Source organism: Vicugna pacos, chromosome X (genome assembly GCF_048564905.1).
Source record: "Vicugna pacos chromosome X, VicPac4, whole genome shotgun sequence".
NCBI classification, from domain to species: domain Eukaryota; kingdom Metazoa; phylum Chordata; class Mammalia; order Artiodactyla; family Camelidae; genus Vicugna; species Vicugna pacos.
The window spans coordinates 55,462,895-55,478,122 of NC_133023.1; the positions used below are offsets into that span (position 1 = coordinate 55,462,895).

General features: G+C 46.5%; 1 protein-coding gene across 1 annotated transcript in view; it reads left to right on the forward strand.

The window, feature by feature from the left end:
• Nucleotides 1–1,206: 1,206 nt before the first annotated feature.
• NHSL2 (NHS like 2) overlaps nucleotides 1,207–15,228 on the forward strand; it is a 275,555-nt gene continuing 261,533 nt past the window's right edge. Inside the window, exon 1 of the mRNA XM_072955566.1 lies at nucleotides 1,207–1,616. Coding sequence (XP_072811667.1) covers nucleotides 1,337–1,616 — 280 coding nt within the window. The 5' untranslated portion in view covers nucleotides 1,207–1,336. The remainder of the gene's footprint in view (nucleotides 1,617–15,228) is intronic.

Consider the following 15,228-nt stretch of genomic DNA (forward strand, 5'->3'; position numbering starts at 1 on the left):
TCTGCTTTTCTCGGGATGCCAGTATCCCCCTCTCTTCTACCCCCTAGAATGGAGAGAAATCAGGACGTGACCACAGGGTTGTCAGTACTGAAAGCACACCCTGGCTCCTGTACTACCTCCTCAGAGGACATCCCAGGAGCCCATCTCAGCTGGGAGTCCTCACCAGGAAGAGAGGGCTTTGGGCTCCCTTTTTGCTTAAAATATAGAGTAGTGTCTCTGTTTCAGAAATAAATCTACTGTTCCAGAGAATAGGTTTGTTTTCATTCATTCATTCATTCATTCATCCCAGAGCCTTTACAGCAGTCCGGGCACTGTGGGACTCCCCAGAGACACTGCCTTCTGAGAAGTCCAGTAAGATTTTTTTTTTAGTTTTAAAAAAATACTGTTGAGGGGGAGTAATTAGGTTTTATTTATTTTTTAATGGAGATACTGGGGATTGAACCCAGGATCTCGTGCCTGCTAGACATATACTCTACCACTGAGCTATATCTTTCTCTCTGCAGTAAAATATTTGGTTCTTTCCCCTTCATTTCTAAGCTCCTAGGTGCTAGAAGGCTGTACTCACAGTCTAGTCACCTAGCCTGTGCGTGGCACTGAGTACGTTTGGGGAAGGAACGTTAGATGAATGAAGTCAGACTATTCTGTGGGTCTCCGCTGGTTACTAGCTGGTGTGGGTGCATATGCGCTTAAATTTTTATTATTTACGAAGAAAAAGTTTAAATTAAAAAAAACACCAAGGCAGAAAAGAACTTTAACCATCAGTACCGGGACTGGAGCTACACGGGAGGACGCGGGCATACATACTGTACAGAAGGAACATGACACACACACACGCGCGCGCACACACACACACGCGCGCGCGCGCACACACACACTCCACTCACGCAGACATTCCTTCTTTTACGCTCCAGCTCAATCTTTTTACTCTTACTTCCCTTTCCCTCCTCTCCCAGATCAAGCGTTAATCTGTGAATCTCTGACCGCAAAAGAAGGGGAAAAAAAGGTGGGTGGGGGGATCCCGAAGTAGCAGAGCGAGGGAGGAGGAGGTGGAGAAAGGCGGGGAAGGAGGAGGAGGAGGAGCTCAGCGAACCAGAGTCAGAGGGACTGGTGGCTCCAGCGAGTGTGCAGCCCCGGGGGGGAGCCGGCGCTCCAGGCTGGGAACCCGTCAGCCCGCCCACCCGCCTGGCGTCTTCGGCGCCTGCCCGCTCGCCGGCGCGCGCCCAGGGGCCTGCTACACCCGGAGCTGGGGCCGCCGCTCAGGGGCGCTCGGGCCAGGGGCGCCGCTCGGGGCGAGCCGGCCGCGCCGCCAGGCTGGTCCCCCGCGCCCGCGCCGGGGATGCCGTTCTACAGGCGCACGGTGGTGCCCCAGCGCCTGTGCCCCCGCAACCCGCCGCAGCCGCTGACCGAGCTCCGCGACGTGAGCCACCTAGCCGCGCTCAGCCTGCTCCGGCAGCTCGCCAACCTCTGTGGCCACTCGCTGGCTCTGCTCGAGGACCTCGAGGGGCACCTGCTGGCCCTGGGGCGCCGCACCGACAGCCTGTTCCGGCGCACCGTGCGCCTCCGTCGCCGCCTTCCCTGCCGCCTGCTCGGCCCGGAGGACGACGAGGAAGAGCTAGGTAAGCCGCGCCCGGGCCGCCAGCGGTCCCGCGTGCACCCCGCCTCTGGGGGCGCCAGCCCGCGCCCGCTCTGCGCCCACCCCTCCCCCGCCCTTCCCACTCCTCTTCTCTCCTCCCTTCCCCTCCCTTCCCCTCGGGGAGAAGGGGATCCCATTTCCCTGACTCCACGCCCGCCGCTCTCCGGGTGGAACTTCCTGCTCCTGGACCCGGCCGCGCCGTCCCGAGTGGCCATGTGCCCTCGGGGTTCCCGGCCCTGGGGTTGGCGGCCGCCTTCGGGGGATCCGAGGGAGGAAGGCCTGGGTACCGGCGGGGGTCCCCGGGAGCCGCTGGGTCCGGGACGGCTTCGGCGCCGCCCCCAGGCCCGAGGCGTCCTCATCTTCGCGGCGTCGGGAACCAAATGGCCGCGCCGCTGGCGTCTTTGCTCCGGTTTAGGAGCTCGGGGCCACTTTAGGAAGCGCGCCGGAGCCGCGGGCCACCTACGCGGTGGCAGGAGCCTTGGCGGCCGTGCCTACTGAATTTAAAACTCTGCAACTTCGCGCTGGAGCGCGCTCGAGGCTCTCACTCAGAGGAGTGTCTGAGAGCCCGCCTGCCTACTTCTCCCCGCGAGTTCGGGGCCCGGTGCTCCAGGAGAGGCCGGAATGGGTAGCGGGGAGGAGAGATTCTCCCCGTCCGCTCCGGCTTCGCTGACCCCCTATCCGTAGGGTCTGGCTGCACAGACTTGCTCAAGAGAACCATTTAAAGCAACTGTCATCAGTTTTGTGATTCCTTTAGAAATCAGCCATGCTTGAGAAATCCAGGGGCGCCCTGGCTGAGCACGCAGGACCCGTGAGAGGACAGGAGGGCAGCGCGAGCCCTGGTACATTACTACTTTGGACCCCCACACTTTGAATGGGGACTCATCTCTCCAGGGAAATGCAGTGATCCCTTTGAGTGTGGGGCTTTTGCTGAAAGCAAGGGGACTGAATGTGCTGGAAATGTTGACCACAGCTGGCGCATGCCAGGTTCCAGGGCCAGTTGGCGCCACCAGAAAGTTAGGGGAAAGAAGGAGCAGTGTGGACAGGAAGTTTCAGATGGAGGCAGAATATGGCTACCGGTGGACTTGTGATTGCGAGCCTCCAGCTGCGTTGGGAAAGAATTGCCTGGGTCAACCCCTCTTCATTGCAGACCTCACCTCTCTCCGACTCCTTCTGGGAGGATAGGAGTCAGAGGCTCTGGCACTCCTCTTCAAAAAACTCTCTGACCTCCGAGGTAGATGGTGGAGGTCACTGGTGGAGAAAATGAACTGAGTCCTGTGGGGAAAGGACGGTGGAAGACACAGATGACTGCCAGATGGAATGTAGTCATGGGACCAGAAGTCTCTGCATGGCAGGGGACCAGGAAAGCTGGAGCCTTAGGTCTGGTTAGTTGTCAGTTAATGAGAGGGTAAGAAGGTCATTGCTGATTTTTTTTTTCTGGGGTCCCACTGACTACCCGGATTAGCCTAGGAAAAATTTGATCGGTCAGCTTGGGGAGTCATTTTCAAAATCCCCACATAGCCTGCAGAGAGCCACCTACTGAGTTCAGCAGGGTAAATTAAGGACAGCGAAGAGGCTTTGCTTTTCCGATTTGCATCTTTCTGTCCACTGAATTGGTCAGCCCTTTCCATATGAGGGAAGGCATGGCTTCACCAAGTCACCTTGGGACCAGACCAGTGGCTGGATTAGAAAGAGATGGCTCTTTGCAATGGATAACTTTTAAAGGAAGGGAGCAGTTCTTCAGATAAATTACATTGGGTTGGCCTCTTTGAAGTTTGCAAGAACTGGGAGTATGGCCCATATCTTTGGGGTGGCCACTTGCCTTTGAGAATGTGCACGTCTCTAGGCTCAGAGGCACTGCTGTGTCAATGGAACACAGCTCCCTTAATTTGGCAAGAAGATCTGGTTTTCCATTTTCTGGTCTAATTCCCTGCCCTAGACTCGCCTGGAGTTCCCACTGCACACTTTTCTCTTCAGGAGCTTTGATTGTGTAGCACTTAAATTAGACCTTCTCAGCAATGATCTGAGCATAAGTGCCAAATGCAAATGGAGTTGGGGAGTGTAATCAGTGCTCCATCTGGCCACCCCCTGGTCGCTCAGGCATAAGCTTCAACAAGGTATTCAGCAGATTGGATATTATATTTTGACCCCAAATAAATAATACCTTTCCCCTCACCATTGTCAGGGCTTGCCCTTTTCTTCTTCCCTATGTCTTTTCCTCCTAGCACTCCTACCCTGTTACCGATAATTTTGCTGGTGGTCAGCACTCCCAGTCAGCCTTTTGCCCTCTATATCCTCTATCTGGCTGGATTTCCCCCAGATTCTTCCTCTAGCTATTTCTTTGGCCATGGGGGCAGGAAAGAACTGGGAAGGAGGAAGAAAGTTTTGGAAGCAACACGGCCAGAGTGAATGACACCTGGCAAGCCAGCAGCTTGTACCCTCCCTGCAGGGGATAGCTTGACTGCCACCCCTGGACTGAGTAATGAGAAGTCAGACTGGCCCATAGCCTTCAGACTTGCAGAGAGGAGACTGCAAGCTGGGCCGGACAGGGAGGCAGTCGGTGGGGGGAGGGGAGGACAGAGAGAAGAGAGGGAGAGAGATAGAGGAGGAGAAAGTTGATGCTAAAGTGGTGTTCCTCTCCACAATCAGGGGTCATGCCCCCACCATCTTCAAGGTTACCAGGGTGGGACGGGGCTGGGCTTGTTGCCTGGCAACACCCTCTCCTCCACTGAAGGCTATTCTCTGGTAACTTGAACCCCTTTGAGATTGCCCCTGAAGGTCTTGTAACTGGCCTGGGGTGGGGGATGGGGGTTGGAAGGAGGAGAGGGCGGGCTACAGGACTGCACTGAAGCGCCTCTGGTTGTGGATCTGTGGCTGTGGCCTCACCCTTGGCATCGCTCTGCCTATAACTTGTATTTTTGCTCGCATCTGGCTTTGAATGTGACCCATTTTATTGCCTTCGTGTCTGGGACTCTGTGCTCTTCATCTCAAGAATGGCATGGTCAAAGCCAGTGGGAAATAGCTCCATGCCTTCCGCCATATGCTGAGTCAATCCAAGCTTTCCAATTCCTCCCTCAGAGATTTATTTAATGTTTGTTGGTGCTTAGATGATAATTACGAAAGCAATCAGGACATTGGCCTGGGAGTATAATATCTCCTGTGCAAGCAAGGAAGTCACTGAAGCACAGACAACACTAGGTATGTTTAATAACACTGGGGAACTATCATGTTACATTAGCCCATGAACTTGCTGTGGGAAAGATGCTCTGTTCCTCCTTGCAATGATTTTGGCTTGTATACAGCCAATTGGGTCAACCGTGGAAACTCCCTTTTCATCTTTATGTAAAATTAATGCCTTTTGATTTTCCAACTTGGTGGCAACTCTGGCTCCAAATTGGACAGGATAGCTGGTTTATTTATGTTTAAATCATAATTCCAGTGCAAGGGGAGATTGTTGTAAATCTATATAGAGATGAATAAATGAAAACGGCACCTCTAGACTGCAGCCAGCTTACTGTTAGATGAGGTGTGGTAGACCTTGAATCTGACCGTCACTGCTGTTGAGGGGGGTATGATCTGCTTGAGTTGGCTGGAGCAGGGGGCACTTGGGGGACTTGGAGCAGGCACTGCGCCAGGGCTCACTTTTGTCTCTGTCCTACCTGTCAGCCCCAGAGACTGCTGGGACTGTGGCTTGACAGACGGGGTTGGGGAGCAAACCCATTTTCTTTTAAATACCATGAAATTCCTGGTCTGCTTCATGGTATTTCCATGTGTTGAAAACATCTTCCCTGGATGTTTAGACACCAGAACGTCCACTAGAATTTCCTCCTCGTTGGAAACAAGAAATTTAACCTTCTCCTTTTTTAGACACATGAACAGCAAAAGCCATAAAAGCATCAGGATGACAGGATGATAGAGTAATAGGAGAAGATTCAGGTGATGGCTCTTAGGCTCAGTTTTGATCTTTATGGAGTTGATTAGGGGTCAGCCAGGAGGAAGGGTGGCGGATTTGCATCATTTGTCCCTGTACTTCTCTGGTTTGGGTGGAGTCTGTGTATACTATGTAGCACCAAAAATTCAGTCATTAACCATTATGGGCGCCATGACACTTGGCTCCTGAGGCCCAGAAAAGGGAAGGGACTGATCCAAAGTCACCCAGCTGGCTCAAGACCTTTAGTAGCCCTAAGTGCTGAAAAGATTATAGTGCCCCTCCACTCGTAATTCCAAATGAAAGCAATACTAAACCTTCAAATAAAATGGTATTTTAAAAAGTTACTCAAAGCTCCACATGTATGTTGAAAACAAAATGGCCTCTTACTGGATTCATTCATTCTCTCTGTCTTTTGTACTCCTGTTGTTGGTGGCCTAAGGTGTGTACTTAATCTGCCTGTTGGGAAATGTGGCATTGGTTATAGGTCACACAGCAGGTCAGCGGCAGGAGGCCTTGATCTAGAGGCCGGGCCTTCTGACATCCAAGTCAGTGCTTTGCCCTCTGCAGGGGACGCCAAGTTCAAAGTCAGTTGCTCATTGAGAGTCACTCCCGTGGCATTTTTTTTTCCTAGCTAGAACTGCTTCAGGATGAGGAATAAGTCCTGCTACCTTTGGGAACTGAGGAATGCTCTCGAGAATAGGCCTTCTGTGGTTTTTGCAGTTGGGACTTGGGGAATGAGATGCAGGCAGAGGGTAGGAAGGAAGGTCCTTTGCGCCGTGTAGATGCAACAGATGTGAGGCAACAGGCTCGCTCTTTTGTTGAAACAAAACAGTCTCTTTCAAGCTTTGAGTGGGAAATAGCTTTGGGAAAAGAATCTTCAGGTGGGAAGTGGTGGCTGGGCCAGTGACCCTGACTCTGGCCTCTAAAGGTCACCTTTCCATTGCATCTTTCCCTGCAATCCTTCTGCCATCTTTATACCTTCTATTCTCCCTAAAACATTTAATCCAATTGTGGACACTCCTTGTCACATACCCACACCCTGACTATTTTCCATTATTATAGCAGAGCCTGGTTGGCATTTCTAAAGGCACTTTTATTAAAAACCAAGGGGGATGAGAAAGTAAAATGATTACCAAAAATGTATTTAGCATACATGTTTCCAAAGTATGCATTTATTAGTCTTCAAAGCTTAAGTAGCTTAACAGGCTTCCCAGCTTTGCCGTACCCTTCCCGAGGGCCTCAAATCACCTTTTTCTCAGATTATTACTTTCTATTGAAGAGAGGGCACCAGTTTGTCTGGGTCCTGTCTCCTTCCCACCTTGTACCCTTGTGCTGGGTGCTAGAGAACCAGAGGTAAATGAGAGCCAGTCCCTTCCTTTGCAGAGCTCCCAGTCTGCAGGGGTGGATGCCACCTCGTTTCCCATCACATTAGCACAGGGTGCCTGGGCATCCGGTCTTCAACTCTAGGTGGGGGATAGCTGATAGCTAGAATCTGGACCACTTAGGATTTTCCCATTCAGTCTGGCTTGGGGTCCAAGGATGGAATTTGGACTTTTGGAATCCACTATGGTAAAAAAAATTAAAAAATAAAAACCAAACAATGATAGAATGCTACTGTGAATTCAGCAATGCTTTTATGTGAACCTGTAGATTTAAAATTGATGACCTTCTCGTCACACGTAGGCAGAGTAGTGCTTCTTCAGTAGATGAACAATGCTTAGCGGATCTGCAGACTCATGGACTTCCTGTGATAAGTCCTCTAGAGCTGTCTAGACGGCCCTCTGGAGTCTCCTACCCTCAGTCAGGAACCACTGGCCTAACCTTCCTGATTTGAGCTCTCAGCTCTTCCCTGCTCTGAAGAATTGCATGATTTCACACAGATAAGCCCTCACTGAAGTTTTCAAGTTAGAGGGCACAGGGTGGCAATATCTTTCTTTTCCACTTTATTTATTTACTTTTCTTCCAGTTTTATTGAGATATAATTGACACACACCACTGCATAAGTTTAAGGTTTACAGGATGATGATTTGACTTATATACCACATCACGCAATGATTACCACAGTAAGTTTATGAACATCCATCATCTCATATGGATACAAAAGAAAAGAAAAAATATGTTTTCCTTGTGATGAGAACTCTTAGAGTTTATTCTCTTAACAACTCTCATATATAATATACAGCAGTGTTAATTATATTTATCGTGTTGTACATTACATCCCTAGTACTTGTCTATCTTATAATTGGAAGTTTGCATCTTTTGACCACCTTCATCCAATTCCCCCTCCCCTAACCCATCCCCCCTGGTAACCACAAATCCAGTCTCTTTTTCTGTGAGTTTGTTTTCTGAAGTGTAATTGACCTACAACACTATGTTAGTTCCTGGTGTACAATATAGTGATTCAGTACATTACAAATTGACCGCCATGGTATGTCTAGTTACTACCTGTCACCATACAAAGGTATTACATTATTTTGACTATATGTCCCATTTTATCTCCATGACTCATTTATTTTGTAACTGGAAGTTTCTACGTCTTAATCTCCCTCACCTATTTCACTCATCCCCCTACCCCCTCCCTTCTGGCAACCACCTGTTTTTTTCTCTGTCTATGATTCTGTTTCTGTTTTGTGATATTTGTTCATTTGTTTTGTTTTTTAGATTCCACATTTAAGTAAAATCATATGGTATTTGTCTTTCTCTGTATGACTTATTTCACTAAGTATTAAACCCTCTAGGTCCATCCATGTTGTCACAGATGGCAAGATTTCATTCCTTTTTATGGCTGAGTGATATTCCATTATGTATATATACCACATCTTCTTTATCCAGTCATCTATCGATGGGCACTTAGTTTGCTTCCATATCTTGGCTATTGTAAGTAATGCTGCATTGAACATAGGAGTGCATATATCTTTTTGAATTAGTCTTTTCTTCTTCTTTGCAAAAATATCCAGAAGTGGAATTGCTGGATCATATGGTAGTTCTATTTTTAATGTTTTGAGGAATCTTCATAGGATGGCAATATCTTAATGGACAAGTCTACATTAATAATGCCATAAACAGGAGGTGTGTGGACTAAGTGTTTGCAGCAAGGTGCTTTGTGTGTGAGACAGAGGGTCTGATTGTGCCCAAGACCAGGAGACTCCGTCCTTTAACTTGGAAGATTTGAGCAATCTCTGTCCTTCCCTCCTCCCTTCCTTCCCTTCCTCCCTCTCTCTCTTTCTAAAATGTAAAGATAAACAACAAGGACCCAGTGTATAGCATAGGGAACTATATTCAGTTTCTTGTAATAACATATAATGGAAAAGAATCTGAAAAAAATATGTATGTGTATACATGTATAACTGAATCTCTTTGCTGTACACCTGAAAGTAACATTGTAAATAAACTACACTTCAATAAAAAACAAAATAAAAAATTAAAACATAAAATATAAGATCCTCAACAGAAAGTAAGCTTCTTGAGGGCAGAGATTTTTACCTGTTTCTATTGCCACATCTCCAGTCCCTAAAATAATGCATGGCACCTAATAGGCACTTAATAAATACCTGTTAAGTTCAATCCCACCCTTCTTTCTAACCATCACACATCTATTGAGCCCCTGACTCTGGGCCTGGCCCTGTGCTGGCTCTCTGACGGTACAGAGCTGAGCTAGAATGCAACCCCATGGTCCAGCGGGGAGAGCCTGGAATCATCATACTGCTGTGGGGCAAGACTGGGGGTCATTGGAAGGCAGACGAGGCTCACCCGACTCAGTCTGGAGGCTTGGAAAAGCTTTGGGGAGGATGTGGTGTCTGAGTTCTGAAGGATGATCTGGAGCCGGCCAACTGGAGAAGGAGGGGGAGGGAATTCCTGGCTCAGGAGGTAGCCTGTGTGGAGGCCCCCAGCCCCCAGATCCCTGAGAGGGCTAGTCTGGGGGAGGAACTAACTCAAATGATTCTGGAGGAGAGGGTGCAAGGCACCTCCTGACTCAGATTGAGCCCTCAGAGTGGAGGTGGGGTGGGGAGGCCCTAACATCCTGTTTGCTGACCAAGGAGCTGGATACTGGAGAGTCTGGGGGAGGTTCAAATGAAGCTGTAATAGGAACTGCAGATGTTCTTGGTCTACGTTCAAGTTTTCATTATCCTTGGGCAGATGACACCCAGACGACTTTGGCCCCTCCCTGTTTTGCATAGCCAGGTCGTGGATCCCCCTAAGATGTCCAGGCCAGGAGAGGCTCCAGGCCACCGTGAGATAGAATGAGGGAGAGAAGGCAAGAATCCACTTGCCTGTTCGTCCCGGCTGTGTGTCTCCAGTTGCAATCCAAGAGGAAATATATTATTCATGCCCCTGCTTTTTTTGTGAGTGGGGACATTTGAGGTTTGACTATGTTTTATTTTATTTTATTTTTTGCTTTCTCAATAGCATAGATTCTTAGGAATGGTCTGTAATTCATCTAGGGGGAAAATAAAAATATATATATATTTTTTTCCTTTGAAAAATGGACTCAAAGAGGAGATGAGTTTTAAAAATGATTCAGCTGTTTTTATTTTAAGTGAAATCATTTGCTTCTGAGAACAGTGTAATTAACTGCCTGGAAATTTATAGTCTGATTCCCCATATCTGCAGAATAGTCAGACTCATATTGTTCTCCCCAACCTGCAGGCCCTGAGGGGAGTGAGTTCTCCTCTATAGCGAGCTTGGGCTCTGCTCTCGTGAGGCCGCACGTCACAGTTGTCGGCAATTCTAGTGATGTTGTTATATGCTCTATATGCCCCTTTGACCCAGTAATTCCATTTCCTTATGCTAAAGAAATAATCAGATGTTATGGGAAGAATGTTTGAGGATGCTCACTGAATCCCTTGGTTATTTATATTAACCAAAAAAATGAGAACAACTGATTCAATAACATGGGTGTGGTTATGTAAATATTGACAGGTCTGTGTGACAGAATACTAGACAGCTAAGAAAAATCATGCTTGAAACAAATATATGAGGACCTGTGGACAGGCACAAAATAATGCTAAATGAAAACCCAGGTGTTAAATTACATGCACAACATTATCCAAAATAAAGCACACACATATAAAAAAGAAACTGGAGGGAGTGTATGTGCCAAAATGTTAACAATGGTTGTTATCTCAGAATGATAACGATGATAACAAATAACACAGATAGCAATAATTACTTTTATGAGATTATGGGACCAAGTGTTACTTTTTTCCTTGTACCATTCTGTATTTTTCAAATTTTCCTAAATGAGCATGTATTACTTTTAAAAAAATTGAAGTATAGTTGATTTACAATGTTGTGTTAGTTTCAGGCATGCAGCAAAGAGATTTAGTTTTATATATATGTATTTTTTTCTCAGAGTCTTTTCCATTATAGGTTATTACAAGATATTGAATTTAGCTCCCTGTGCTATACAGCAGGTCCTTGTTGTTTATTTTATATACAGTAGTGTGTATCTGTTAATCCCAAACTCCTAATTTGGGGATTTTAATAAATAGAAAAAACAAACAGTAAATGACATGTTAAGGAAAAGAATCTTGGGATTTGGAAGCTATGGATTTGTCTCACTTGCCCAGCACCTGAAAACCGACTCAGGTGTCTCAGAACCTCAGTCTCTCATCTGTAAAAAGGGGTTAATGCCTCCTAGTTCAGATTGTCATGAGGATCCAAAATAATGTATGGAAAATGCTGGGCACTTATGCCACAATCCTGCACACGATCGCTAAATACTAAGATGAAATTCCATGAAACCTTTTGAAATCCCCGGATGGGGATACTGTCAAGATGAAGTTATAATAAGACTGTTTCCTAGACAGCTCTGAATCACAGCCATTCTTCCCTTTCACAGACTATGTAAAGAATGCCTGCGTGCCCATGGAGGAGCCGCATCTAGCTTTTGAGGCTGTCAGCTCATCTCTCCCAACCCGAGGATTTTCCTTTCCCTTGACTCCTCCCTTCATTCTCCCCCACTGACATCTGTTCACTGCCTCGCCAACCAAGGGGGAAAACATTCTTTGAAACTGAAGCCGAGGCACCATCGAGAGTCCTGGCATCTCTGAGATGTTTCCTGTCACAGAGTCTGTGGTGCTGGCTGACCACAGGACCTGCCAGGCTTGGGACACCAAGGAGGAGCTTTAATGAAGCAGCAGAGGATGGATGCAGGTCACACAGCTAGGCAGTATCCCCTGCCTTAGGGGAGAGCCCTCGTCCAAATGTCCTGCTGGCTCTCTGTTCTCCTCTTGCATTGGGATGTCTTTGTGGCTCCTGGCGTGGCTCTCCAGTTTTACAGAAGCAGCTTGGTTTATGGGTGAAGAAATACTTCCTTCTCACAAAAATTTTGGGGCCTCAGGATGTTGCAGTGATGTATTTGGCAGCTTGCCTGAGGGTCTAACTCTCCCCAGCATAGGTTTGGAGCCAGTAAGCCCTGACCTCCCAGTCAGGCAGCCTCAAGTTCATGGGCACACCTCGGTTGTACCTAGAGCATGCCTGGACCACCAGGCAATTCAGTAATCTCCCTGAGTAGAATCTTTCACACTGCATGTCTGGTTGCATTTTTCAGTTTTTAAAATTACAGCCAAAATATAGACCCTGGCTGCAAATTGGAATTACTTGGAGAGCTTAAAAAAGTTACAAGTGCCATGGCCCCACCCCATACCACTAAAACCAGAACTGCTGAGGGATGAGGCCCAGGAACCAGAATTTTTAAAAGGCCCCAGGTGATTCTAATGTACAGACGTAGGTGAGAACCACTGTTGTTGTATAGATGTTTCAAACTGGAGGAGAGTGTCCAGATTTTCCCAAATATATTTGACCACATAATCCTTGAAAATTTATAATGTATTTGTGGATAATGAGCATGAACTCTAACACAGGCTTACATTAAAGTAAGTGACCCCAAAAATGGTCTCACGGATGAATTCATTGTAAGCAGTAATAATGCCAAGTTAGACAACACACTTTTTAAAATTTATAAGAGAACAAAGGAGATTAGAAGAAGGAAGCCATTTTATTAATAAAAAGGAATAAATATAGGTTAAGGTGAAATAAAGCATCTTTTATTTTATATTGTTTTGGTTATAACATGTCATCAACAACCACTAACATTTTAAAGGAGAACAGTATTTTTGTTTTCTTGTGTCATAACCACTTAATATCACACGTGATGTGACTGGGTTGGGTCCCTACATCAAGTCAACATCAATTTACCTCTCTTTGCAAAAGAATATAAAGATTCCACTATGCACAGGGTTGTTGGAGTGCAGGGAAGAGGAAGGAAACTTCCACTTTGTAATATTTGGTATTCCAAATTAGGCTATGCCAGAAATCATAAATAGCAGTTGAAATCGTTGCCTCTGAATCAACGTCTAGATTGGACTCCGTGCTTTCCTGAATTCTCTCATTTTGTGCCAGTAGATTATTGTGTTAATGATAGTGCAGAACAGTGAGAATAACTGTATAGATGCGTTTAGTATTTTTACACCCATATCTACTTAAACAAAGGCAATTTAGAAGGAAAAGCATTTATCTCTTTTTTCCCCCTTCACGATCCCAGTAGAAATAGAGTTTTAGAATGTGGATCTAAGCCAGCAGCTGCCCAGCGGAAGGATGAGGAGCAGTCTAAAAGAATCTCTAGGATCTGTGGTTGGACTGACTTCGAGTGAAGAACCCCTCCTGTGGCTATTTTGGGGTCCTGAGACATCCACCTAGGTGGCCTATCATCAGCCCCTGAGAAATGCTGGGACAAGGGTGATAAGGGAAAAGGGGAGACTCTAGGAGGTCACTTCTTGTATCCCCTCTCCCTGCTGTGATCAGAGGGAAGACATACTAAAGGCAAACCCTCTAGTTTGTGTGTCCAAATTGACACCAATGACAAACTGGGCATCAAGAAGAGACAGAAGAATCCTTAGAGGAATCTATTTAAGAAGACTGAGAAGTGGGTTTTCAGGAAGAGTTCTACTCAAAATGGTGAAAATTAAAGAAATGATTCAGGATGAAATAGTGGGGGAAGTATCCAGCTCCAGGAAAACTTTGCTATTAAGAGAGACTCATATCTTGAGGCTTCTGTATAGCTGAGTCTCACTGTATTCCAATTTCTAGCCCGTTTTACCTCTTGGAATAACGAGTTATGTAAGTTTACTCCCCATTGTGAAATAGTTCAGTGGAACCTTTCCCCCCATAATTCCAAATTAATTAAGACGGTAGATTTAGGAAGCAAATGTTAATGACTTGCACGGAGGCTTTACCTTTTGTGCCTGTAGTTTCAAATCTATCTGCTGCACGTGGGGAGGAGGTGGTGAGGGAAGGGAAGGAGACAGCGAAGGGGAGGACTCCTTCCATTCCAGTAAACATGTACTGAACTCCTGTTAGATGCCAGGGGGAGCTAGTAGCATACCTAGCAAATAGGTGTCTCCTCCAGGTAGAGGGGTTACAAAAAGGGTGCCTCCCCTCGATGTGCCAACGAGGAAAACCCACCCCTTTGGGTGAAACCTTTAGACAAAGGCACATTCTTTGAGCACAGCAGTTAGAAAGTCACTTGTCCTGGTCATAACTTTTTTAAAATAGTGCATTCTCTGGGTGGACCAATTTGGAAAAGTCATCCTCTCTGGGCATATTAAATAAAGGTGCCCCTTCTTCTATGCGCAGTCAGACAGGGCGTTGGGCTTGGCTGAATTTGGTCCCCAACTTGAGACCCCTTGGCAGGGTGCCCTTGTAGGAATACAACTTGCACAATTGTACAGGAGGTCTGATAGTGTCCGGGCCTGGGCCAGGCGGCAGGCATACAGGTATTTGTAAGAACTAGACTTTGATCTTTAGGAATTTATAGAACTACCCCCCCCCACTCTCTTTAACTCACCCCATCCGCTGCCAGCTCCACCCATGCTGCCTCCCGCCTGGCAGAGATTCTCCTGATGGTGACAAAACATCTACCCTCCAGATGCATGGGCGGTCGTCTGCTGTTGGAGGGGGCTGTGCGGCTCCTGTCTGCGGCTCCAGGCTAAATGTCTACTTTCTCTGATGAACAACTAGAACTAATTGTTCATTGGGAGGGCTCGTTACTTCTGGGTTCTAGGTGGGAACATGTGGACATCATTTCTTTATTATCTGTCCTAAAACTTTGTTGGATCCTGTTTTGAAATGGTGAGTTTCTGCATAGCTGAGATATTTTTCACCTTTAATTTTCATGTTCTTTAATAAAGGAAAGCAGTTTATCTCTAATCCGGAGATTTAGAGCTAGTTTCAAGGGCTAATTCCTACCTAAGTCATTGTACTAAAACTGTGCCAGGCCCTGTGCCAGATATTGGTGACACTAAATTGATAAGACCTACCTTTTGCCCTTGAGTCTTTTAAATTGAAGTATAGTTGATTTACAATGTCGTATTAGTCTCAAGTGTACAGCAAAGCAATTCAGTAATCAATCAATCTATCTATCTATCTTTCTATCTTTCTATCTATTCCTTTTCAGGGTCTTTTCCATTATAGATAATTGCAAGTAGTGAATATAGTTCCCTGTGCTGTACAGTAGATCCTTGTCATTTATCTATTTTGTTTATTAGTAGTGTGTATCTGCTAATTCCAAACTCCTAATTTATCCCTCTCCCACCTTTCCTCTTTGGTAACCATAAGTTTTTCTATGTCTGTGAGTCTTGTTTGTGTTTTGTAAATAAGATAGTTC